Source organism: Papilio polytes, unplaced genomic scaffold (genome assembly GCF_000836215.1).
Source record: "Papilio polytes unplaced genomic scaffold, Ppol_1.0 DF822511.1, whole genome shotgun sequence".
In the NCBI taxonomy this organism is placed as follows: Eukaryota; Metazoa; Arthropoda; class Insecta; order Lepidoptera; family Papilionidae; genus Papilio; species Papilio polytes.
The window spans coordinates 47,114-71,241 of NW_013526693.1; the positions used below are offsets into that span (position 1 = coordinate 47,114).

Below are 24,128 nucleotides of genomic sequence, written 5' to 3' on the forward strand. Positions count from 1 at the left end.
CCACTTACAAAATTCTTTGTGCCCGCTGGCACTTATCGCTTGTACCACATTTATGGCGCTCTCGAAATAATGGTTTCGATGTACGAGGGCGGTCGACAGCGGCGCCGGTGTGCGGCCGCGGTGACACCCCGCACAAGAAACGCTCTCATACTCCTCAACACTCACGAGTCTCATTAGTAGCAGAAAGTTTGAGCCGCGACCGTACAAAATATTAACAACTTAAACAACACAAATATTAACCGACACTCCTCAGCTCTACACAACGTTGTTTTAAATTTTAAAACGAGAGCACCGTTACACACACAGGTACATTTATGTTGTGTTTTCAGACAGCCCTTTTAATAAATGTAAAAGCGTTTTGCCATTTTTCTATTTAGGTTAATGGACATCATTAACATTACGCTAACTTAATACATTCAAACTTTAACTAACCTTAAAAGTTACACAATTTTCATTTATCGTTTCATACAGATAATCAAAAATTAAAGGCAGTGCTTCTCCATCGGCGGGACCAAATAAACATGAATTGTTTATCTCTAACATGAAACGAATTTCGGAAATCCCACAACTCTATACACAATTGTGTAAACGTTCCCCCGAGCATGTCCGCCTCAGCGCATGTCCCGCGGGACCCAGCCGAGCCCCGGACCCCGGCTCAATGTAAACCATCCCACAGCCCATTGAATTGATTGCTTTAACACGTGACGTTGCTCTGACAACAAACCTTTAAATACTAAAGGATAGGTCTATTTATAACGACAAAAGTGATTTTGAAACAAATACAACTTCGTTAAAATACTGATTTATCAGTATTTGTTATTTCCTGTAAAAAATGTAATGACGTAAAAAAATTATAACTTAGCGGCGGCGACTTCATTAAAGTTTTATAGCTTTGCTGAGATACCTAATTTAATCCACGGCACGAGCCGCGGCACACTTTCATCAAATCTCCCGTCTTGCGTCGCCCGAGGTGACGTCACTGCTCTGTAGTTTGTACCACGGACAGACATGCACATATGTTAATTAATAAATTGTCCATCAATATTAAAATACATCCATAAAATTGCATCAAAAATCAATGACTTTTATAGAGCTCACAAAAATCACTTTCATAATAAAATAGTCAACAAAAGAGTTTAGTCGCCGCGAACTTTGCTTCAGGCGCTTTACATTAGAATGCGAGAAGGACAAAATGATGCTCTCCGGGATTATCTCGCCGAGCCCTGCGCCCTGCGCCCTGCGCCGCACCGCCGCCGCCGCGCTGCCTCACCGCCGCGCCGCCGCCGCGCCGTGCGATCTCCGCACGTTTCATATCTTATCTTATTGTAACCGTGCAAATGTTTAAAGAAGTTTACAAACTTACAAACCTTTTAACGGAATTATTTTTGTAGTCACAGAATTGAAAGTTAAAGCGTAATGCAAATAATTACAATGTCTTATATTATTGATTTTGTTGTAATGTAACATGTAAAGGCCTATGGCATGAATTATAAACCAGCAAACGCGAGATTATATTATTTTTCGCTGTGGTATAGTGGAGTGTAATCTGTAAGCTAAAGAGATGAGATAAACGAGAAAAGAGCGCCGGCCTGTGCTATACTGCCGGGCTGCCGAGCTGCCGGGCTGCGGGCCCGCCGCCGCCGTCGCTCTTAATTAAAATGTGTAATGAGAGGCCATCCCCCTGTCCCCGCCTCATGTCCCTTTACTTCACTTTATTACATAAGGCCTTAGCATTGTGGTTGTCGTAGACTTGATAAGAGACACAGTTTATTTTTTTTAATTTCATCTTATTTTAACGTACATTTCCGTTGAAACTGATAGGAACACACATCGATTAGGCACATAATTTTATCATACAAAATGTTTCAAAACACCACGTGCGAGTGAAATAATGTAAGAGTTATGAGATCTATCAGTAGGATACAAAATAAATGTAACATAAATAAAATATTTGTCGAATATCTTCGTTCGTTTGGAAAAGTGTCAATCAAGATGTTCCCGTTTGATAGCGCGTCATGCGTCGCATCGGACCCGGCTTCCTATCCGAAGGAAAAATAAAAAGAGAGTGAACGTAAAAGCTCCAGCGTCCAATGTGGAGATAAGCCGAGCTGACAAAGACATAAAAACAAAAGTGAACCCTCTCGATGCGAGAAAATAAGGAAAAATCGCAGACTCATTAGAGGAGTGCGGCGTCCGAGCTGTGTACGTACAGTACGTCCGCCCCCGCACCCGCCCCCGCCGCAGCCCCCGCCGCCCCAAGCTGTGCAATGATTAAATTCGCCGCGAGCGGACTGCGACTCCGACAATAGTCCTCAATGTAAACGCGCAGGCCGCAGCGGCCGCCCGACGAGCTTTTAATACACCAGCTCCCTTTGTCTCGGTCCTAATTTATTGCTACCTGTTGGGACGATCGCAGCCGCGCCGGTGTCGCCCTCGCTCGCCCGTACTGCTCCCGATTGAAAAACTTTAATATCGGGCCCGGCCCGGCTCAGCCCCGACTGCGCTGTCTAATGAAAAGAAAAGAATAATTCTGAATGATGTTCGGCACTGATGAGCTTTTTTACTATTTACATTTCAGGCTGACTTTTATTTTTATTTAGGCTCGAACTTTTTGTCGACATAGATTGTTTTCTATCTACAAAAGTATACGTAGAGATTGATGTTTGGTAGACTGAATAACATTGCATTCCGCCGGAGCATTGACCACCAGATGTGTTGATGTGTGTGATAGTGTTAACGTGAGTGCCGTGACCGAGGTGTGGCATGGTATGTGCAGAGGGCGCGGGCTGCGGAGACCTGCGCACCGGCCGTGCTGCTAGAGGTGGCGCGCGGCGGCGTCACCGTGCGCGACGCTCACGACCAGGTCTGCAACGACACTGCACACCGCTTGCTACTCTTGCATTAACAGAAACACACTACCTACCCTCATCTTCATATTACAAATTAGCTGCTTTAGAATTAGGATACATCGGCGCTGATGGATTAGATACTGAAATAAACGTTTAATGAGGACATAAATTTACATTGCCCTTTAGTACAGATTTTTTTTTGTTTTAAAATACACATTAACTAAAGTAGAATATTTTGCGAATGCAACGGAGAAGGTTTTGTAAAGAAGCGCAGTGCATGACGTCGTTGACCCATTTCTGGTAGCTTTTACATATTGAAGCGAAGAGACGACACACAGTCGAGATGATTTCAATTTTAAATTTGCTCGCGTCAACCTCGAGAAGAGTGTCGAAGAACCTCACCACAAAATAACGTGCAGAGAGAATACTTTATACACTTTATAGTTATTAAATAGTTATGAAACGAAACCTTATAAAATACTATTTGCAAACTTCAACATAGTTTTATGTATCGTTCCTTACTTTGAAAAGGTTTTATGCAATTAGTGTTATTGGGAACAACTCAGAAAGTAAGGTCTGAAAAGGAAGTCGTTCACACAGTATACTCGTATATAGGAAGGGCGCATACATTCTGTGACATCTAAGCCACTGTAAGGTGTTGGTTGCGTGTGCGCAGAGAGTGCGCATGCGGCACGCGCTACGGCGCATCTCGCACGCGACGTGTGCCCCGGCGAGCGCGCTGTTCGCGCTGGTGGCGCGCGAGCCGCGCGGCGACCCCGCCCGCCGCTACTGCCACGCCTTCGAAACTGACACGCCACAACAGGTCAGTGCATTACTATAAATTACCTCGCGGTTTTTCTCTGAAGTGCCCAGAAATCATAAACCTGGCAACGTCTCAATAACAAATCGCTGAAGAGATTTGTACCGTTTCCGATTTAATTCAAAGACAACAATCTAAAACTCAGTAGCTCCATGAATACATCTCTTGTTTTGACTTACTATACAACGGTGCGACTCACGTTACAAAGGTGTATTAAAATTCCAATAGTACTGCCTATCAATTATGGCTATAGATCGTAATCGTAGTTGAATTGCACTGGAGATTATGGCGCCTAAACATTGTCAAAGCCCCTCGCCCTTGACGCCGCACCCCGCGCCGCTCACCCCGCACCATTCGCGCCGATGCCTGCAGCAGACGCAGAGCTAAAGTTCTAATCTTTGCCGACGACAATATATTTCTATTCTCCACAAAGTTTGTTGAAACGTGCACAAAGAGCTTAAGCTTGGGTACTGCGATTGAACTTTACATAAATATAAATGTGAAAAGGATATTTGAAAATACTTACTTACTTATTACGCGCATACTACATTTGGTATTAGAGATTTATTTATTTTGCATATATAACAACATAATTGTAAGAACACTTGTTGCCGTACCGGTTTTATGCACTACTATTAGGACCGCACAAAGCCTTCCGCGACGGTTATCTAATGACAAGGCGCTCTCTCTAAGTCAACACTCTCTTAATTGTTCATGTTACTTCTATTATTAATTAACACACATATTGTTTCGAAATAGTACTACTATTCTCTAAGTCCTCGGTCGGTGAACTCGAAGCGAATTGCTTCGTAATCGTTCCAACTAGAAGGAGAATAGTACTTACCAACTTGAAAGTTATGTTAGGTCCATTGCAATTCTCGTTTCTATTGTGATGAAAAAAGTTTATTAAACTAGTTGCAATATTTCAGTTATGAATTCGCGAGCGAAATACCATTACTACAGCACAGTACAGATGTACAGTGTTTACAGCCAGTCGCACTCGCAGACTCGCTATGTTCTCTCCCTAATGAAACGATGTCCTGTCTGTTAAAGCAGACTGTGACACTACCGCAAAAGCTTCGGGTTTTTATATTTATTATAACGACACGTTCTCTGGTCACGAGATATTGTGATAAGTATTATTATGAATTAGTTATTGTACGGTGTACGGCCCCAATGGGCCTAAACTGATTATTCAATGTAACTAGTCAATATTTTTAGTAAATTTTAAAACATGTCACGAAGATAAAGGTAAGAGGTACTCAAGTTGACCAATTTAACAAGTCGCCTGACCTAATGATTTGAAGAAGGCTAGTATAACACGACCACTATGAAATGCTATTTACGACAATTGTAAGATAAGAAAAAGAAGTTCGCAATTTCTGTATTGTGACATGTTACAGGTGTTGTGACACTAAAGCGCACGAGCGTTAAGGTCCATAGTTACGATGTTAAACTATCAGTTTCAGTGGAATGTATGTCACCCCGTGGCGGTGCATTCCGCACGGTGACCTTGCCGGAGCGCCACGGCGGCGCGCGGAGAACACCACATTCCGCGCTAGACGCTTCTGTTACCGAAGAAAGCCGGCACAGTATCTCTCGCCCTCGCTTTCGCTGCGAATCACTAGTATACAGCAGCCGACGCCCATTCAGCTGTTGTGGCAGTGCTCCTGCAATGTGTATGGAAATTGCGACCATTTAAAATAAATCGTCGTCGAATGTAAACATTCTTCGGTAGCCATATGTTCGTTAAATTAGTTAAGAAGTCCCGCACGGGTCATCGACCGGTGAGAGGGCGCGGACGCTGAAGGTGCGTCGCTTTGGAAAGGAAAAAATAAAAACGCGCGATTTAGTGCAGCACTGCACACAGGTGCTATACAAGCGTACGGGCCGCGCTGTGCGGTGTCGCGCGCTCGCCCGCAGGCTTCGCAGCGCGCCCGGGAACGGGTTCCGATGAGACGCACACCACGCGCGCTTACCAGTTTACCATTAGCACTCGACTAAAACTCGGTTCAGTCGCTAACGGATCCTCGTTCAGAGTGGACGTGTACACTAACTTAAAGTATCGATTACACGAGTGTCGGAGTGCGATGCATTTGGAATGATTGATAGTTCAGTTTTGGGTGCATGTTATAGTGTCAGTGTTAGTGTAATAAGGTGTGGGTGACCGCGTACCGGGCTGCCGGGCGCGCCGGGAGCCGCACGGGGCAGGCGGGGCGCCGGCGCACGCGCACCTCGCGCTTCGTGGGACCTTTGCGCCGGTATGTAAGTTCAAGCCCCTGCATGTCGGCTGTACTAAGACCCGTTTTATTGTTTCTTTGTTTATTATATTTACGAATTTTTCAATATAAGCATTAGAGGTCAATATATTTTCTGTTTGGGTAACTTGGTTAGCGCAAACTCTGTTAGTATTACACAAAAGAATTATAAGCCAAACTTACTCAGGCCCGCTTGCGACAAAAGATTTGTTTGTTTGAACAATAAAATTTGATTAGCATCCGATCCCCGGCTTCGGCTCAGGCTTAGATAAACAATACAAAGCATCGAGGGCGCGGGCGCCGGGGTGGCACTCTGTCTACCTGATCTTTTAATTTTCCACTTGTTGTTAAATTTTGTTCGCGTTAACTCTTACCTTTTTTTTACTTAAACTAATAACTATGTAAAGAGCTTATCTTTAACTTCGTAGTAGTGAATATCTCTTTGTGTGGATCAGATAACTTTTATTATCCTTTGCGGCTTATAGTATTGTAATTTAGTCTTGATGTGCTATCGTTTTACATTTATACCAAATACTGTCATCCGTTTCAAGTTAATCCTCTTCTTCATATTCTCATACAAATAGGTTATTATAATTTAAAAGGAAAAATAAATATGGAGTGCGTTCAATTAATTTAAAAGCTGGTCTCGTTCTTTGTGCTGCAGCCGCGGCACTTCGCGAGGAAACGTCATCTGTTTGATATGTGAATGTTCTCTCGGAAATATTATTATGAGAATTTTGAGTTGCGGAGAACAATCGAATGGGATCAAGTGTCGCGTCCTGTCGCCTCCTGTCCGCTGCGGGGCCCAAATTTATAATACATTTAGAGATGAGTCTTGAATTTCAATGGAGCCGACGTTTGTATGGTATAAAATTGAACACTACCTAAGTTAAAAATAATCCATTTTAACTTATACCCAGTAAAGCATTTTTATTGCATTTATTAAATTGACGTAGAACTGCTCATTTTATATGCATATTGTTCTGATCTTGTTACAACATCCGAGTTTCATATAGGCTTATATCTATATGAAATTGCAAAGCAAAGTCGTTTAATAACAACCAGTTGTTGGTTGTTCTTATAACTGATAGTGGTTGACATTCAGCGGCCAGCTTTCAACTATGGTATTCCTTCTCAGGCCGCTTTACATCTGTGTTGCAAGTTGTGCGGTGAGGCACAAATAATTTACTTTCTTTAAGATGATTAAAAGATTTATCATAATTACACAAATGTATATGTAATTGTAGCACCAAGAGCTTTAAGTTGTGTTGTTGTTTCTGTAGATATTGCGTATCTTGCTGTTCTAAGGTAAGAGTTCATCAGAAAATAGGACAAAAACAACGTATCGCGACTCGACGGTGACGTTTGTCAATTTCGGAGAGTCGTGTCGCGTGTTGCGTACCTAGCAACTAGCAACGCACACAGGTCGCATTTGCGAGCCCACGCGGCACATCAAAGTGATTAGTTCTTGCAGTGCTCAGTCCGCGTATGCGCTGTTTATTGTCTACTCTTTCAAATGCTACGGTTAACTCTACGTCTGCTTTATTGCACTTTTACTGTTATTCATTCGCATTTGCGGCCTGCAATTACTTGTGCTATTCTTCGAAAAGTACGTTTATGTACATGTTACTTGAGAAAATTTGCCTTATTGTTAGAATTTCCGTGTAATTTTAATATGTATGTTTTACGCCTTATTGAGTCCATTTTAATAGGTTGTGTATCGTATGTGACAATGGATTAGTTGTTATAAAAACAATAGGTTTTGGTAGGTAGTGGTTCAGGGGTGTGCGGGCGGGGTGTGAGCGGGGTGTGGGCGGGGGTTGGCACATAACGTCTTCCTCCAGCCGGCAGCTGGCGCACATGTGATCTACGGCTCCTATTAATTTAGAATATTAATTTTACGACATCATTTTACAATTAAGGCAAATTCTGCGTATTCCGATTATAATAAAGCGTTGAGGTTTTTTTAACAAATTCTCAAATCGCACATTCTTATGTTACAGTAGTTTTGTACATCACTGAAGTTAATTCGTGGTGTACCTGCTACTATACGTTGAGAGATTACATTCGCTTTGTTATTAAATAACTAAATAACTAAATGAGTTAACGTTTGTTCGTAACGTTATCGTTAGATTTAGTGTGCAATTAAGCATGTAAGGTTCGCGGGGCGGCGGGGTGAGGACAGGGCGGTGGGAGGCGAATTTCGCGAAAACTGCTGGTCGACGAACGCGGCAGCGGCGGTGCGCGCTCACAGCAGGGATCAGATTGCGCCGACCTCAGCACAATATCATTTCGACGTTTAACACTTGTATATTTATGTCATTATAAAAACTTAACTATACTTAAAAAAAACTTATACATACTCGTTAATCACTTACTCGAGCGACTGAGTTTCATCGCCACTTAACAAAGTATGATTACACAATGAGTCAGCGCCAGGAATAACTGAATTACTTACGGTTGTTACAAAAAACGAGTCGTTATTATGGAAAAGGGGCGGGGGGGGGGAAGCAAGCGGAACTAATGGATTTAATGAGTCCATCAGCTCCCCGCCGCATACCATATGGATACCGTCCCTAATGGTATGTGATAACTGAATATATAATTATGAATGTCGAATTGATTCATTGAAAGTTTTAAAAATCGTTATGTAACCTTTTTTATTATAAGTGTTAATGTGAGGATTTGTTTATATTAAAACTTATACGCCACATTAGTTGCGTACGTGTTGTCTTCGGCCCTGTGTTTATTGCTTTGCTGATGATAGGGCGAGTTGTCCCCGCCGCCGCCCCGACCCCGCGCATTTCCCGCAATCACCTGTAATTACGTTATCAGCTGGTCCTGACCCTATTCTAGATTAGCCGCAGATCTCTCGCTATAACGTTTTAGTTGTCCTTCGTCTACCTGAATACTAATCAAAATATTATTATGAAAGTACAGAGTTTTTGCCGTCTTTCGGTAAAATTTTTTTTTCATTAATGGTAAATATTGTCAAAAATGTGTAAATATGTATGTGTTGTAAATATGATAAAAATATATTCATTCTCTTTCTGTCAATTCGAGAAGTCACTTTCCCCCAACTAATTGTATGTAGAATTAAGTGTAAAGTTATGCGACAAGAACATCAAAGTATTATCATCATTCGGAAGTAGACGTGAGTAAAGTAAGAGTCATCCAACGTCAGTTCCAGTCCGCGATCAAAGCGTCACAAACTAGAAATAGTTTTTATGGCCGCGGTGTCGGTCCACGTGGACTGATACAAGACTTATTACATCCGAGCTTTGGTGAGCTTTGAGCTTAATGGAACCATTCATTATTTTTATACCTTTCGTTAATGTATGTTCAAATGGTGTTATTTATAGACTGCGATTAAGTTGGCACACCAGGAAGAAGAGTACTTGTTCCTGACGTGCCATCTTGATGCATGGTACTGTTACGTAACGTCATAAGTGTTAACCTCTATTACGTAAACGAAACTTGTTGCTGATTATTTTTTTTATAAAAATAATGTTTTTCACCGAAATCCCTGAAAATGATACGAATTGTTATGTAAGCGACTGTTGTCTCTTCAAATGAATAATATATTTAAATACATTTGTGTGTCCACTTGTATGTATATTGAGTATCTTTGTATGGCAGCGGGCAGCGCGAGTCCGGCCCTGCGCGGAGCCTCTCTGTATATTTTATTACGATCAGTTCCGTTCACAGAATTCACAATTTGCCGCGTGGTTTTAAATTTCTGATCGCGTCACATTATTTTGCGATGTACAAATAAGGTAAAGTCTATCTTCGGTATTTATTGTCAACATAATGGTATTTAAATCAAGTTTGTTTTTTAGTTTTCAAATTGGAATCTTTAAAAAATGCTTTACAGTATCGTTTGTTGGTCGTAACTTACCAATGAAGCTATATTTATTTAAAATGTTAGTAAAAGAGGTCTGAGCTCCAAATTGCAAAAGTTTAAATGAAGTAAGCTTTATTACATAGATTACTAATCAAGTGCTTTGGTTTTTACGCGAGTGCTACGTGTGTATGAGACTGGCAGCGCTCCACAAAAACCTGTTTGTTTTTCTGTTGTGTTCTGTTCTTATTCGAACTGAATTGAACTCAATTAACTGCGGCAATTACAAGACGCGTTTCTCGCCCATACAAGTGGTCCCTTAATAGTCATTCTAAACATTGCTTGGATTTATTTCCGTCTAATAACTTCATTTTAACAAATCAAACATGCTCATAATTTTGAATAATTATAAATCTCTCATGAGTATAAATAAAAGTTTACGAACATTTTTTTTTTGCGTAAATTAAATATGTTGCCACAGGCACAGGTTTCACAAATGTCAGAAAATTACATGATGTTTGTTTTGAGACGCGCTCTGTCCCCGCGTTGTCTTTTAAACTTAGTTAATGTATTTGAGTGTACACCGGACGCGGGCAGCGACAGGACGCACATGGCCTGCACCGGGTTTATGACGCGGCGGACCACCGGCGCTGCCCCGCCTTGCTCTCCGCACCACGCGCACCGCACCAGCACACACGTGCTAAACATATAAAAAACAAGCAAAGTCAGGATCACAATTTTTACAGGAAGACAAGTAATAGTACGAAATCAAACAACATCAATAAAGTATTAAATGTAAAAGTAATTTCATAATGTACGAATGTTACAAAATGCGGTGAATGTTAATATGCAAGCTTAAATAAAAGCTCCCATGAGCATGGAATAAACAAAAACAAATTTGAAAAGTGTTCGTACTTTCTCAAATTATACGTAATAACTTGCAACTTGCGACCGACTTTGACAGTTTGAAACAAGGTCATAAATCAGGAATGAAGAATGTCCCGCGTCCTCGGCAGGACGCGCCGGCAGCTCCCGACTCTGACAGGAATATTCTACCACCTCCCTTCCTCTGCACGAACAGGAAACCCGTTACTTAATTGGATCCAATGTTTTAAGATACCGTAAAGCTAATTCCGTCACCATTCGGTTGTGACGACAGCATTATGTACATAATTTGATACTGTAATCACCTATGGCCTTGGGTACGCAGAAAATAGTTACTGGTGAGCCTGTTTCAGTTGTGGCTCAGCCCTTGCTTATTCGCTCAGTACGCGATTGAATTACGTGGAGTTTGCGGCGCTGGGTGCGGGGCGCGAGGTGCGGGAGACGGGGGACGGGGGAGCGAATAAAATGTAAATGAAACGATCGCAATTCGCAATCCTGTTAGGGCGCGGACACATTGCGGCCGTACGAGCGCAGCGGTCTGGTCCCAGCTTTATAGTTATTTCTTATTGAATAGTCGTCGCTGTGATCGAAAACAAAGGGAGTGGCGCATGGACACATCTCTTTTAAATATACGCCTTCAGGAAATTATCTGCTTTCATAAAGTTTATTATAAAAAAGCATGTGTGAATGCAGTTTAATGCAAGGTTCGCGGCTCCGAGAACCGGTTACATCCGCGCTCCACAGTTTCAACAACACCTTGCAATCTTGCAGTCCGCCACACCACGCTGCGGCAGCTTCACCTCACACCCAGCTTGAACATAGTAACATTGATGAACAGATAATTGCACTGCTACCAAATACGACTGCCTTAGGGCTTTCTCTTCTACTTAATATGTATTTTTTATCCTCACTGTTTCGAGAATGTTTTGATTTATTCATTATTGTACTACTTTACTCCTTGCAGAAAAGAATTGTTGTTAACAATGCATGCTTATTGTGATATATTGTATTTTTTATGTTTGCCTTGTAATCTCATAGGTATCTTTTGGATATTACAAATGGTATCGAAATTGATTTGTAATGTAATTGCGACCCGCATCCCGCGTCCCGCTTCCCGCAGCCGACTGCTCACTGGCCGCACACGATTTGATCCAATCGACAGGATTGCGAATGGACGATGCAAGCTTGTCGGACGATAATGCTGACTCAAATTTACTTAATTCAATCACAAAACAAAATACAAATGAAAAGGACTTTTAAAGAAAAAACCCTTACAAAGGTCGACGCAGCAAAAGTTGGGATCGCCATCAATTAAATTAGGGTACAAGAAAATGAAGCGGATGATTCAAAATTCTGTATTTCTTCAATTCCAACAACATTGCACTATCCTTTTTTTACAAACCTAACCTTATACTAATCAGAGAGGAGCCAACAGATGTTATAAAATTTGAGAAAACTTGCATACCGACGACATTCGCCTACACGCGGCCTGCGCCTACGCACTACGTACTAGGCGCTAGACATCGCTTGTGTCGTGTCAATCATTTCGTGCCATGTACAACAGTACTCAGACAGGTCAGTCGCACCTCGCAGCCTGTCACTTGTCACTTACACACCATTTAATACTGTCAACGATTCGATTGACAAATTATTAGCCGAGGGACGATTTCTTTTTATTTGATTGTTTTTGGACTTGTCAGTATTTACACTTGGTAAGCTAATATTGCAAATGACACTTTTTTGTCTATCTCAAAAATATTTCAATTTGTAGCAGTGATCCTCCGGCGCTGCCGCCGCCGCCGCCGCCGGTAGCGAACAAACAACTTTTCAATGGATGTAACCGGATACATAAAATAAAATAGCTGGGCAATAATATTTCCTAACACAGTGAGTTAGAGCTCATTATATTTTAAACATAATAGGAATTCGAAGCGTGGAGTTATTGGTTACCTTAGCCTTAAAGCATGTTATTATGTAAGTAACAGGATTTGAATGATTGCCCGCGGCGACGGCGGGGCGACGGCGGGGCGCGGCGGGGCCGACGCTGAGGCTGCTTACTACTGAGTATTTGCTCACGAGTACAGTGACCCCATATGTCTTCTGTTTTTAGAATGACAAAAAACCTTTAAAAAAATCTCATTGTTGTAAGTAAGTTCATTGACGAGAAGAGAAATTCTCCCAAGGACAAAATAAACTGAAAAATTTGTTGACGACAAATATTATTTATTTTTGTAAAGCTAGCGTTCCTGGTATCTTCGTTTATATAACGAAGTGTGTTTTGCAGGATTCGCTGGAATCCAACGTTTCACAGTCGGTCGTAAAAACGGGAGCGCCTTAATTAATTCTAATGTAGAGCAGAGAGCCGACGGACTATTCGCAACCCAATTGGGGCAGTCGAGCGTCGACGTAAGGCCGTCGTAACGGCGACGTCACGTGCCCGCTTAACGTCCGCCGGAGGAATTAGACCCGTCACCGCGCGCTCTCTGTGCACGTCCACAGAAAATCCCCTGGTTGAGATGCTTCGTCGACTCCTTCCCTAATTAACGTTGTTCTCTGATAAGTTCGTAGAGCTTCAGCAAAGGTTTTACTCAACTGATTTCTTTAATTAACTAGGAGAATAGTTTTGTTATAACAAAGTTATTCTCCATTTCCATTAAGCAAAGATTCGATTTTTTTATCAAGATATGTCGTGCATGTTTCAGGCGGAGGAGTTGAACGCGCTGGTGGGAGATGCGTTCCGAATGGCGTTCGCGTCGCAGTTGCAGCCCTCCGCGCCGCTCTGGGTGAGTCTCCGCGCCACACCACTCACATCATAATTAATTTCGGTGAAATTTGTTAAGTGAACAAGACACTCGCGCGCCCTCTCATGTAATAAACAAAAGAGCTTAATCTGATATCGACTACACAAGTTGGTCATCGATTGTAGGCAGTAATCGAAAAATATAGTGCAAATAGGGATCTCTCCGGGCCCTTGCCTAGAGCCTATAGACTCCGTTACTTCCGGCGCGCTTTGCTTGCCAACTTGATACGAAGCTTTAAACTATCTGTATCGTACTTGCTGCAAGTTTGTGTTCACTATGTTACATGAAACCGATAGAGGTTCTATAAAAATTGTTTTGAAATATTTGACTAGCATAAAATTTTAATGATTTCATCATCAGCTCACTATATGTCCCCATTGAGTGATCGGAGCTTGTGTTAGGGGTGACTAGGCCATAGTCAAACTCGTTGGCTCCTTTAGGGTTGCCTAACCATTTACAAATCGTTAAAAACCTAAGTATTGCCATAAGTATCTATTGAAAGTCAGTTCCTTATTATAATGAAGTGTTAGCAGCGCCGCAGCGCGGGCGCGGGCGCGGCCGCGGCGGGAAACTTTATTAACAATCGAACTTTTTCGAGAGAGTGCGAAAGTTGTCCAGCCGACTGCCGGTGGCGGGGCTCGTGCCTTATAAGATTCAACTTTATGTTTTACGCAACAAAGTGCATAATACAAAATATCATTTAATAAGTTTAACTACGTAAACGTAAATTTCATGCAATTTCACATTACGTTTATGCAAAAAGGTTAAGCTTAGTGCTCTAGAAAACACAAATAATTTAAACCAACTTTTCATACGAATTCGGACATCATTTGTCAATTTGGATAAAATGTACAGTTTTAACATTTTTATAGTAAACTGTCACTGTTCTGGTTTTTTTAATTATCTATTTTATAAACAAAAACACAATTTATAATAATCAACAAATATAGCCCCGCACAAAACAGATTATTGGCTTGCAACTGAAATAACTCAGCGTGACTAATAAGTATTTTAGGTTGTCATTAAGTAAAGTTATTAAGTAAATTCACAAGATAGCATATTTAAACTCTAACGTTTTAGATGTGTTATTGTACAAAACATACACGAGAATAGAACAAGGGGATCTGTTTCTATACAATTTGTGCACTGTACAACGCGTAATGTATGTACAATGCTGAAAGGGCAGGTCTATCGCAGCGACGTGACGATGACAAGTTTTACGAGTACGTCGCATCGCATATTGTGACATCACTTCCGCTGTTTTACGTCGGATTCGATGTCATAAAAGAGTCGAGAGGAACATCTCTAGTCAATGTTTGTGGCAGATTGATTTACGTGAGGGATGTAAAGTTACATTTATATTAGGCCCGCAACTTGCGCTCAGTTTTAACTGAACAGATTGACAGTTCGGTTGTGGATCATCCCAAGTATCGCTATTAGTGAATAACCCCAACTATACGCATTGTTTCAAGGTGACCTACAAAAAAATTCGTATAAAGATATTCGTGACAATCGTGTCCGCACGCCCGCGAATTAATCTAGCGTTCGTAATTCATGGAGGGGTCGAAAATTATCGTCGTCGGAAGAAGGTCAGTCGCGCAGTTAGGTCGCATCGTCAGCGCGCGTGTCTCGCGGCTGTTAGCCGGCTAGGCTGTGGCGTGACTCGCAGCAGTACCGATGCCGAATCAAAGCAACCATCCGTCACGACACGACACGCGATCTGTAGGCTGCAGGGGGACGACACGGGCCGAGGACGATGCCAACTTTTTGTTCAATATTGTCTGTTTCAATATAAATTAAAAGCAAGGTTAACTCAACGTACAGAACAAGGCGTTAATAACTATCTATATAAAGTTAAGAAAAGTCATCTATTGGAATTATTTATCTATCTCGAATTATGTATCATTAACAACTGAAAGAAACCGAAAATATTTTCTACCAATATCTGATAAATATAAAGCTGTATATTCAGTTATTTACGTAGTATTTACAAATGCAATCATAAAACCGTATCAGCTATCGGTGTCGCGCCTCGGACATAATCGAGTTACTTATTCAAATGGCTATCCGATACGCTCGGCGGCGGCGGTGCGGGCGGCGGTGCGGGCGGCGGCAGGGGCGGCTTAGCTTTATTTCACGTCTCTAGTGTGCTTTTTACACTGTTTTTATAGGGATTTTCTTTATCTATTTGTTGGCTTATAAAAGAACGTTTGTAGAGCTATGTCAGTTCAATAATACATTGAGTAAAATAATATCTTCAGCGAAACGAGTTCAAAACTTATCAAAACAATGCCAGTGGAATCCGTTTTACAAGAAAATAAACAAAAAACTAGCTTTCAAGTATATAGGCTTCCGTTTTGATGGTGTCCCTCATGAAAGATAACCTCGTGGGAGAGTGCTAATCGTTCCTGCGTGGATTGAAATCCAGCAGTTCATCCACTGATATGAAACGTGCCACAACTTTCCCCTTCCCCTCCTCCCCCCGCCGGCAGTTATGGCCCTCTATCGCCCGCTTCTATAAAACCTTATAATAAAATTCAGACAATTTTTTCTTCGATAAATTCAATCGTACTTTCTCTTCTTTTCTTGGTTAAACGTGTTTTAAAAACAGCTAAAAACACACAATAACAAAACACCAACAAATTAAATTTACGCAGTAATTTAAAAGGGTTTTCTTTATTGATTTTATTTTTTTCACACATAGAATTTTACAACACAATCGTATAAACATGATTGAACAACGTCACAATACTTATCACAAGACCGAGGCAACAGAGTTCTGTAGGGAAGGGATACTAAATTTAGAAGGGTAGGTAGAAATTATGGTTAACATATAAGGTATTTGTTGAATACGCTAGGAGCCGATGTCGAGCTCATGCTGGTTGATACAGGACAATTACAATAATGATAGTTATAACGTAAAGTATATAACAACAATAATGGTGCAACGTGAGATTCCAAGTTGTATCTCTGCGCCGGGGGAGGGGGAGGGGGAGGGGAGAGCACATTCGCTGCTCGTATTTAATTAAACTTTTAGGAACGACTCTCTTGTGTTTTACACCAGCGACACACGGACAAGATGTTTGTAGAACTTTATTAGCTAGCTTTATAACTAACGTGATAGCCTTGACGTTTTATTCCAAAGGATTTACGTAGGGGCGCAGGACAGTGATATTGTGACTGGCGAAGATGCCGCGGCTCGGCGCCGGCACGCGAGGCTCGGCAGAGACCCACGTCGACGTTAATAATAGCTGCCAGTGATCGTCTGTCGTATAAATAAACATGAAGACCTTGTATTTACATTGGGGGCTTTACTACGAAAGAGAAATTGCGGTTAATTTACAGCGATCGTAATTCTATGTGAGTTTAAATGGTTTACAAAGGATTTACTTATCGTAACAGTAGTGTAGCCCGCGACGACGTCTGTCTTCTACGGGACAGCTCCAATCCCTAAAGGCAGGCGTAAAATATAGCATTCTCATACCTTGACGATAAAATAAAATAAATAAAAATAAAACACTATTTATTGACCAAAAAGAAAATTAAAGGAACATAACTTACAATTATTAATGAAATAAAAATAAAAATACAAACTCTTGGTCAAAAGGAAAAGGCTCAGCTGATGCTGCCTCCAGCTTGTCACTGAAGGCCGCGCTGGTTTTCAGCCTACGATAGGTATGTACAATGTATTAAATCCAAATACTCGTACAACAAATTTTATTACCTGTCCGAAATATTTTTGCATCGAACATAAATGCAGTTTTTTTAAAGATGTCGTTTCACCCTCTTATTTCGCTCCTAGGTTTAGGTAGCTACTTGAATTTAGGTCTGTGCAACAAAGGCATATGTGGGACATTCCCTAAACGTGGTCGCCGGGCCTGTGAAGGGCGGGGCGGGGGCGCGGGGCGGCGGCCTACTTGCTTTGTGCCGGTCCTGTAAGGTGCTCCGGCAGCGCCTCCACTGCTTCCGCTCTCACTCGCATATGAGATGGTGCAGAAATATTGCACAATACTATAGATACATTACACAATTTGATAGATTATATCATACATTTGTACGTGAGCCTACACCACGTGTTATCACTATATGCCATCGTTCACACCAGAGCCTTTACAGATTTTTTAAATCAATAAGCATGTGTGTTATATTTGTCATCAATCAATAATATTTTATGCACTGGGTGTATGGAGGAGTTTCGCGCAGGTATCGCGACTTGCGGAAGAAATTATATAAAATGTAATTGCCCCGTTTCCGACTCTACTATTAACTATTTCTAGTTGTTTGACTAATGATTAATATTGTAATCTATCTATCTATCTATAAATGAGACAATAAGAGCTCACAAATTTAGATATAACGCTAACACGCAAGACTTTCCAGGACTTCCGAAAATAACCCCTTATTGTATTATGGGTACTTTTAAAGAAATCCAGATGTCGACACAGTTTTAAAACTGTCTGTAATTTTATTTCGAATCAATTAAAAAGTCAAATATATAAAGCGTGTCCGTACTTTCCTCCCAAAAAGTAAGCGGGGTCTCGGCTCGGCCCCGGCTCCGGCTCCGGCCCGGGCTCGGCTCGGCCGGACGCGCGGCGTTAAACAACTACATAAATCAGTCGCCGACACAACATTCCGTTACGAATTGTCCCGCTCCCCGCTCCGCCCCCCTCAGCCCCGCTCTGGCCCGCTCGGGGAAATCTTAAAACGATTTTAATACTGCACATAATATAACAACATTGTTGCTTTCGCCTTAGCATCGTACGATGCATTAATTTCAACCTTAATCCAGTGCAGGACAGACCATCTTGATTAACATAAGAGCATATTAATTTTGTAAATCGCGCGCAACACAACACTGGTCCGATGTGGACGTAACACTTAAAATAATCTGAAAACATTTGTGTGACGATAGAAGCGAGATAGCTGTGCCGTTTCAACTTCTATTAAATTGTATAAAACGACTACGAGTCATTTAAATTGGTATACAATTAAACGCGATAAAACGGAGTGCAACAAACGAAGCTACCTTACATTACTTGGTGTTATGTAAAATATAAAACACATACAATTTCTCCTCTATTGATGCCAATGCAAGACACTCGTAGGTAACATACCACCAACGGTGAGAAGCGATGTCGGTGAGTGAAGGGGGCACAGTGTCCGCGAGGGCACGGCTCTCTAAGCCTCACATCTGTAATTAACCACATTACTTAGTGTTGTTAAAGTGGAATAGTTGTCGATGACCTTTAGTGATAATCATTATCTTTTATCGCTGATCATTTTAGCCACTATAGAAATGAACGTATTGTTTTTGAAAATAAAGTTAGTGTGCATTCAATTTTATTTTTTGAATAAAGAGTAATTGTTTACATTGCGAATTGCGAGCATTGGTGAAAGTTCAAAATGCAGTGGTCTCGCAGCTTTCAAACCGATACACTTCTCGCTCCGCGCCTCCGCCCCTCCGCCCCGCTAGGTTGCAATTTTTGTGTTGCATTTATCGCGTGTTATTTTTATAAAAATTTCAGTTGTATAGAGTTCTCAAAGCGGCCGAGCCTCTCTAAACAAAGAAAACTTAGTAACGAAATGTTGTTCATTTCCAAGTTAACAAAGCTTCTATTGTTTCTGACATTATTTCCGTTCCACTTTTCAATAAACGTAAATTAAAGAGTTTTGTATTATTAGAGGGGCGATGGAAAAGGATTGACTAAAATTAGAAATAAAAACGATTACGCTAAATCCAATCATTAAATATAAAACAAAGGAACCCATATTGTGGGTGGTTTTATGCTGACATTAGTGTCATAATAATGAGAATAAACATGTTTCTGTAACTAAAAACATTTTGCATAAGGACATTCATATTAAACGACCAATCGATCTGCGGTTAGAGAGGCGATGCGTGGTGACAGGGTGATATTACAAGGACTTGTGGGAGGACAATTGGTTTCTCATAATAATGGAAACGGCGACATTTCTGAGTATGTACATATGTGTGTGTGTTCATGTATGTGTTGCGGTTGCAGAGTAAGGAGCTAAGCGGCGGCGGGGCGTGTGCGCGCGCGCCCGACTCGCTGCCGGGCCTCGCGCGCCTCTGCCCTGGGCCCGGCCCCGGCCCCCGCCCCGTGCCCCGCTCCGCCCACCACTGCCTGGACAGGTGATAAGATAATTGTTTTTTGTTTTAGTCGACTTTATGTTTCGTCCTTGTTTATTTCATTTCTCTTGGCAAATCAGCATCGCTAAAGACCCAGTGTCAATTTCGACAAACAATAGTCGCCTGTAAGAAAAGACAATTTCCAGGACGTTGGTGCAATGCGAGGCGATGGGCGGAACGAGCGAGCCACCGGAGGCGAGCCCGAGCAGCTCGGAGGAGTCCTCGCCCACGGAGCTCAGCTGCTACCGGCGGCTCGGCGAGCGGCTCGGCGAACGGCTCGGAGAGCGGCCACCGCTGATGCGCCGGCTGGCGCGCGGCCTCACGCTGCTGCAGCCCTCCGACGACGACTCCACGCCGCTCGTCGCCGACACGCCCACCACGTGAGTGTAAAGCTCGTCTTCTCATATTGCTGCCGTACTCATCTTTTTCTTACCTAAAAAATGGTTAAAAGGAGGAACGGCCAATAAATACGGGAAATTCTAAATGAACGTCCCGTTCACCGGTCTTAGCCCTCGTCTTCGGTGTGAGGTACTCATTAGGCGACAGCAAATGTGGTGTGACTGTGTCAGGCCCACCAACGTGCCGCTGTGTCTGAGCGGCGGCGGGTACATCAACGAGGCGTCGGAGGCGGAGGCGCGCGCGCGGTGCGCCCCGCCCCCGCCCCCGCCCCCGCCGCGCTCCCCCGGCTCGCCCCGCTCCCCCGCGCACAGGCACGCAGACTTCGACTTCAAGTCTAATATGATTAATAGGTAATTTTGGAACTAAATGGCGATCGAAGATCGACTGGGTTGGCGACACTAGTATTTATTTCCCCCGTTGCATGTGACGCGCTTGTGTGTGTCAGCCCGGCGGACGGCAGCGGCGGCGCGTCCTCGTCGTCGGGCGCGTCCTCGTGCGGCGCTTCCCCCGCCTGCCCCGCCGCGCCCGGCCCGCCGCGCCCCGAGCCCGAGCTGCGCCACGCGCCCTGGTTCCAGCAAGGCATCCCGCGAGAGGTTCCTAGCGCTCTGTAGACACACGGTAGTGTAGTGAGGTGCGGCCGTGAGCCGGCAGTAACGTGCGGTGCGCGCAGATCGCGCTGGAGGTGCTGGGCGCGCAGGGGGTGGGCGCGTTCCTGGTGCGCGCGTCCACCACGCAGCGAGGCTGCCTGGCGCTGTCGCTGCGCGTGCCGCGGGACTTCGCGCACCACGGCATCGCGCACTACCTCATCCTGCGCACGCCCAAGGGATACAAGATAAAGGTACCCATCATACAGATTCTACTTGCCTTATTAAGTTTCATCTCATGTGTGAGGTTAAGTTTTTCTATAAATATTCGTACTATCAACGTGTACATACGTCTCAATCGCTGGACGTCGGAGATTAGCTTCGGTGTAGTGAGGGCGTGTTGTGGCGCAGGGCTTTACGAAGGAGTTCGCGTCGCTGTCTGCGCTGGTGACGCACCACAGCGTGATGCCGGAGCTGCTGCCCGTGCCGCTGCGACTGCCGCGCGCGCCCCGCGCCCCGCGCGCCGACCTCGAGCCCCTCGACCGCCTCGCGCCCGCGCCCCGCGCGCCCCACGCGCCCCACGCCGCGCACCCCGCGCACCCCTCGCACCCCGCGCAGCCGCACCGCGCGCCGCTGGACGTGTGAGATGCCGTCTCAATCGAAACGCTAGTTGTTTATTGTGAAGAAGTTGGACATTGTCAATATTGTAATATTGCGTTATGTGGCGTGTTGTTAGCTCACGCTAGGAACGTGTTGCTGCGGCACGGCATGGAGTTAGATTTTAAGCGCTTTAAGTGTAAGTAAAAAGGCCATGTCCTGAGCCGTGTTGCAGCCAGTGCCCGCAAGCTGCGCCCGGCGCCCCGCGCCCCGCGCCCTGCAGGCAGCCGGCTACAGCTAAATATTTGTAAAAAGAAAATACTGTAACAAAAATTTATTGATTTTTTATGAGTTTGGCAAAGCCATGTTTCCGAGTCTATAGTAAAAGGAACAATTGTATAAAGATGTAGCCGCAGCTAAGTCACCAAGAGAAGTACATAAAAACAGAATTGTGACATTTCTAACTTATGTCTAAGAAAAATATAAAGCTTGAAAGAATGAACTAGAAATAGACGTAGTAAATGTTTAATGTTACAGCTAGTAGCTACATTATATCAATAGAAATATGTGAGATACGTTCGTGTAGTCATTTTTATGAAGTCACTAAATTATCGTGTTATTATAACTGGTAACTGTGCGATGACGTCGGCGGATACATTTCTTAGACCTGTTTGCTGACTCCTGCTTCTTATCTCTTGCACCTCGACTCCTAATTTTTTTTCTGTATTGTGTTCGTTGTTTATATAATCTTAAAACAAAGAAATGTATCCCTCCGGCGATCGTCACGTAATCAAAATCATGTGATAAATGTCCGTATAGGATGTGTAACAAATGTGTACAATAAGGTACGTGTATTATATGTATTGTAACATTAGATGTTTGTGTCATATTATTACTTAGTTTAATTTCTTAGCTGATTTGAAATGTTATTTAGGAGCCGTCATACGGCGGTGCGGTCCACAAGCAAACTGTACAGAAATACGCAACTGTGTTACAAAATACGCATTGTGCTGGTTGCAGTTTCTGAAATAATAGTTTATTTCCCGTGTGACGGCTAGTCTCGCTTATAGTTGTTAATGTATGTACTCTGTACGTCTAGTCTAGAAGTTTCTGTTAACATCCGGGTCGCTTTGTACGCGCCTCACTATAGAGAAAGTGTAGGGATGTAATCCGTAGGAAGGTTGATGTAATATGAATTGCCTTAATCAGTTTAAATTAGCATTTATATCTTTGTTAACGACGGACGTTCCGTATGTATCTTAGTAATATTATAAATGCGAAAGTTACGATGGATGGATGTTTGTTAGCGTTTGTAGCCTCAACGGCTCAACAGATCTCCATGAAATTTGGCACAGGTTTAGAGCGTAGTCTGGAAGAACACATAGGCTACTTTTTATCCCGGGATTAGTTACGGTTCTCGCGGGATTCATTAATTTAGTTTTTTATTGTTTACTCGATCATTCTGCAACGGTTCAACATATCTTATTGGCACAGACATAAAACAAAGTCTGGAGTACATATGGGATAAGGTTCATTCCCGAAAAATGTCCGGTCCCCGGGGATACGTAGCTTTTTGTTATTTATAAAAACAAAAAGCTACGTTTCAAAATGTATTGAAATTTGCAAGTACCTAAAACATAAAGTGTAAACATATCGTGGTAGAGTTTGTAACTGTGTCGGCGAGACGCGTCCGTCGCTGCGAAGTTGTTGATACTGCTCACTGCCTTAGGAATATAACGTGATGTAAGGTTACATTTGTGATTTCGACATTAGAGCTAGAAGCCGTTAATACACGTAATACACTTTGTGGCTTATATTTAAATTCTAAGGAAATTCATTCATTTTAATAAAACAGTTTTTTTTTATTTTAATTAAATAAGAATAATGACATATATCAAGTTAATTTTCGAACTTTGATTTAATATTTTTGTCATAATAAATGATCTTAAATTATTTAAGTAATCAAAGAGTGAAATATAAATGAAACATCAAGTAAAGTTTTTGTATTAGAAACATAAAAAGCAAACTAGGGAGAACAATAAAAGTTTATTTTCATCCAAAAGAAACATTTCACTGTAATCGCTTTGAAATTATTTTTTTTTCATATTTATATTGTATAATTGTGTACTCCAATAAAACATAAATCCAAATCGTTACCTAAAAATTTATTTCCGATTATTCGCCATATAAACGATTCGAAACCACTAATTAATTTATTCTCTTATAAATATACGTGGAAATTATTATCTTTGTTTTATTACCTACCATGAAGAAAAACTATAAGTAAAAAATCACAAAACGAACACCAGCTGTAGGTAGCCAAATTGTTGTGAATGAAAGTATTTCGAGGAACCGACAAATATGGTAAATGGGCTAAGAAATTTTTTTTTGGAATAGGCGAATTTCCAAATATTTATATTTTTACCCAACCTTGATTTTAACAAAGTATTGAACAGCGCCATCTAGTAACACTAGTAAAAGTGTCTGTGTCAAATTAATTTAAACACAAGATGTCGAGAGAAATTTCAATTGTAAAATAATAGATGGCGCTGAAATAAAATATAGATGTTTTTGATAATAACGCTTAATTTCTAACCTTGAGAGAAACGGTCAAAACGTCCATACAAAACGTATGTTTTGTTATTTATCTCACGTTACAAGAAATGTTTAAAAATTACGCCGAAGAAACAAAAGCAGTTTTTACAATTTGAAAGTGCAATGTCATGCACATTCAGAAACCTTAATTTGTTTTAAAAGAAACATTTGTACAAAACGAAATAAAAAAATACGAAAAGGATAATATGTTTACAAACATTTTCAACTATATATTTCGGTTTTAAAAATGTAACTATTTCAATTATGTTATTTGCAACATTTAGAATAGTAGAAAATACTTGTTGGTTTGAAGTTAATACCCTGTATCAATTCAAACTGACTGCAATA

General features: G+C 42.1%; 1 protein-coding gene across 1 annotated transcript in view; it reads left to right on the forward strand.

Annotated features, from left to right (window-relative positions):
• Positions 1–22,102, forward strand: part of LOC106106059 (transcription initiation factor TFIID subunit 4-like) — a 43,753-nt gene extending 21,651 nt beyond the window's left edge. Inside the window, exons 3-11 of the mRNA XM_013286588.1 lie at positions 2,777–2,863; positions 3,526–3,672; positions 13,356–13,436; positions 19,478–19,608; positions 19,752–19,985; positions 20,175–20,354; positions 20,450–20,597; positions 20,675–20,842; positions 21,000–22,102. Of these exons, the coding sequence (XP_013142042.1) occupies positions 2,777–2,863; positions 3,526–3,672; positions 13,356–13,436; positions 19,478–19,608; positions 19,752–19,985; positions 20,175–20,354; positions 20,450–20,597; positions 20,675–20,842; positions 21,000–21,233 (1,410 nt within the window). The 3' untranslated portion in view covers positions 21,234–22,102. The remainder of the gene's footprint in view (positions 1–2,776; positions 2,864–3,525; positions 3,673–13,355; positions 13,437–19,477; positions 19,609–19,751; positions 19,986–20,174; positions 20,355–20,449; positions 20,598–20,674; positions 20,843–20,999) is intronic.
• Positions 22,103–24,128: the final 2,026 nt, after the last annotated feature.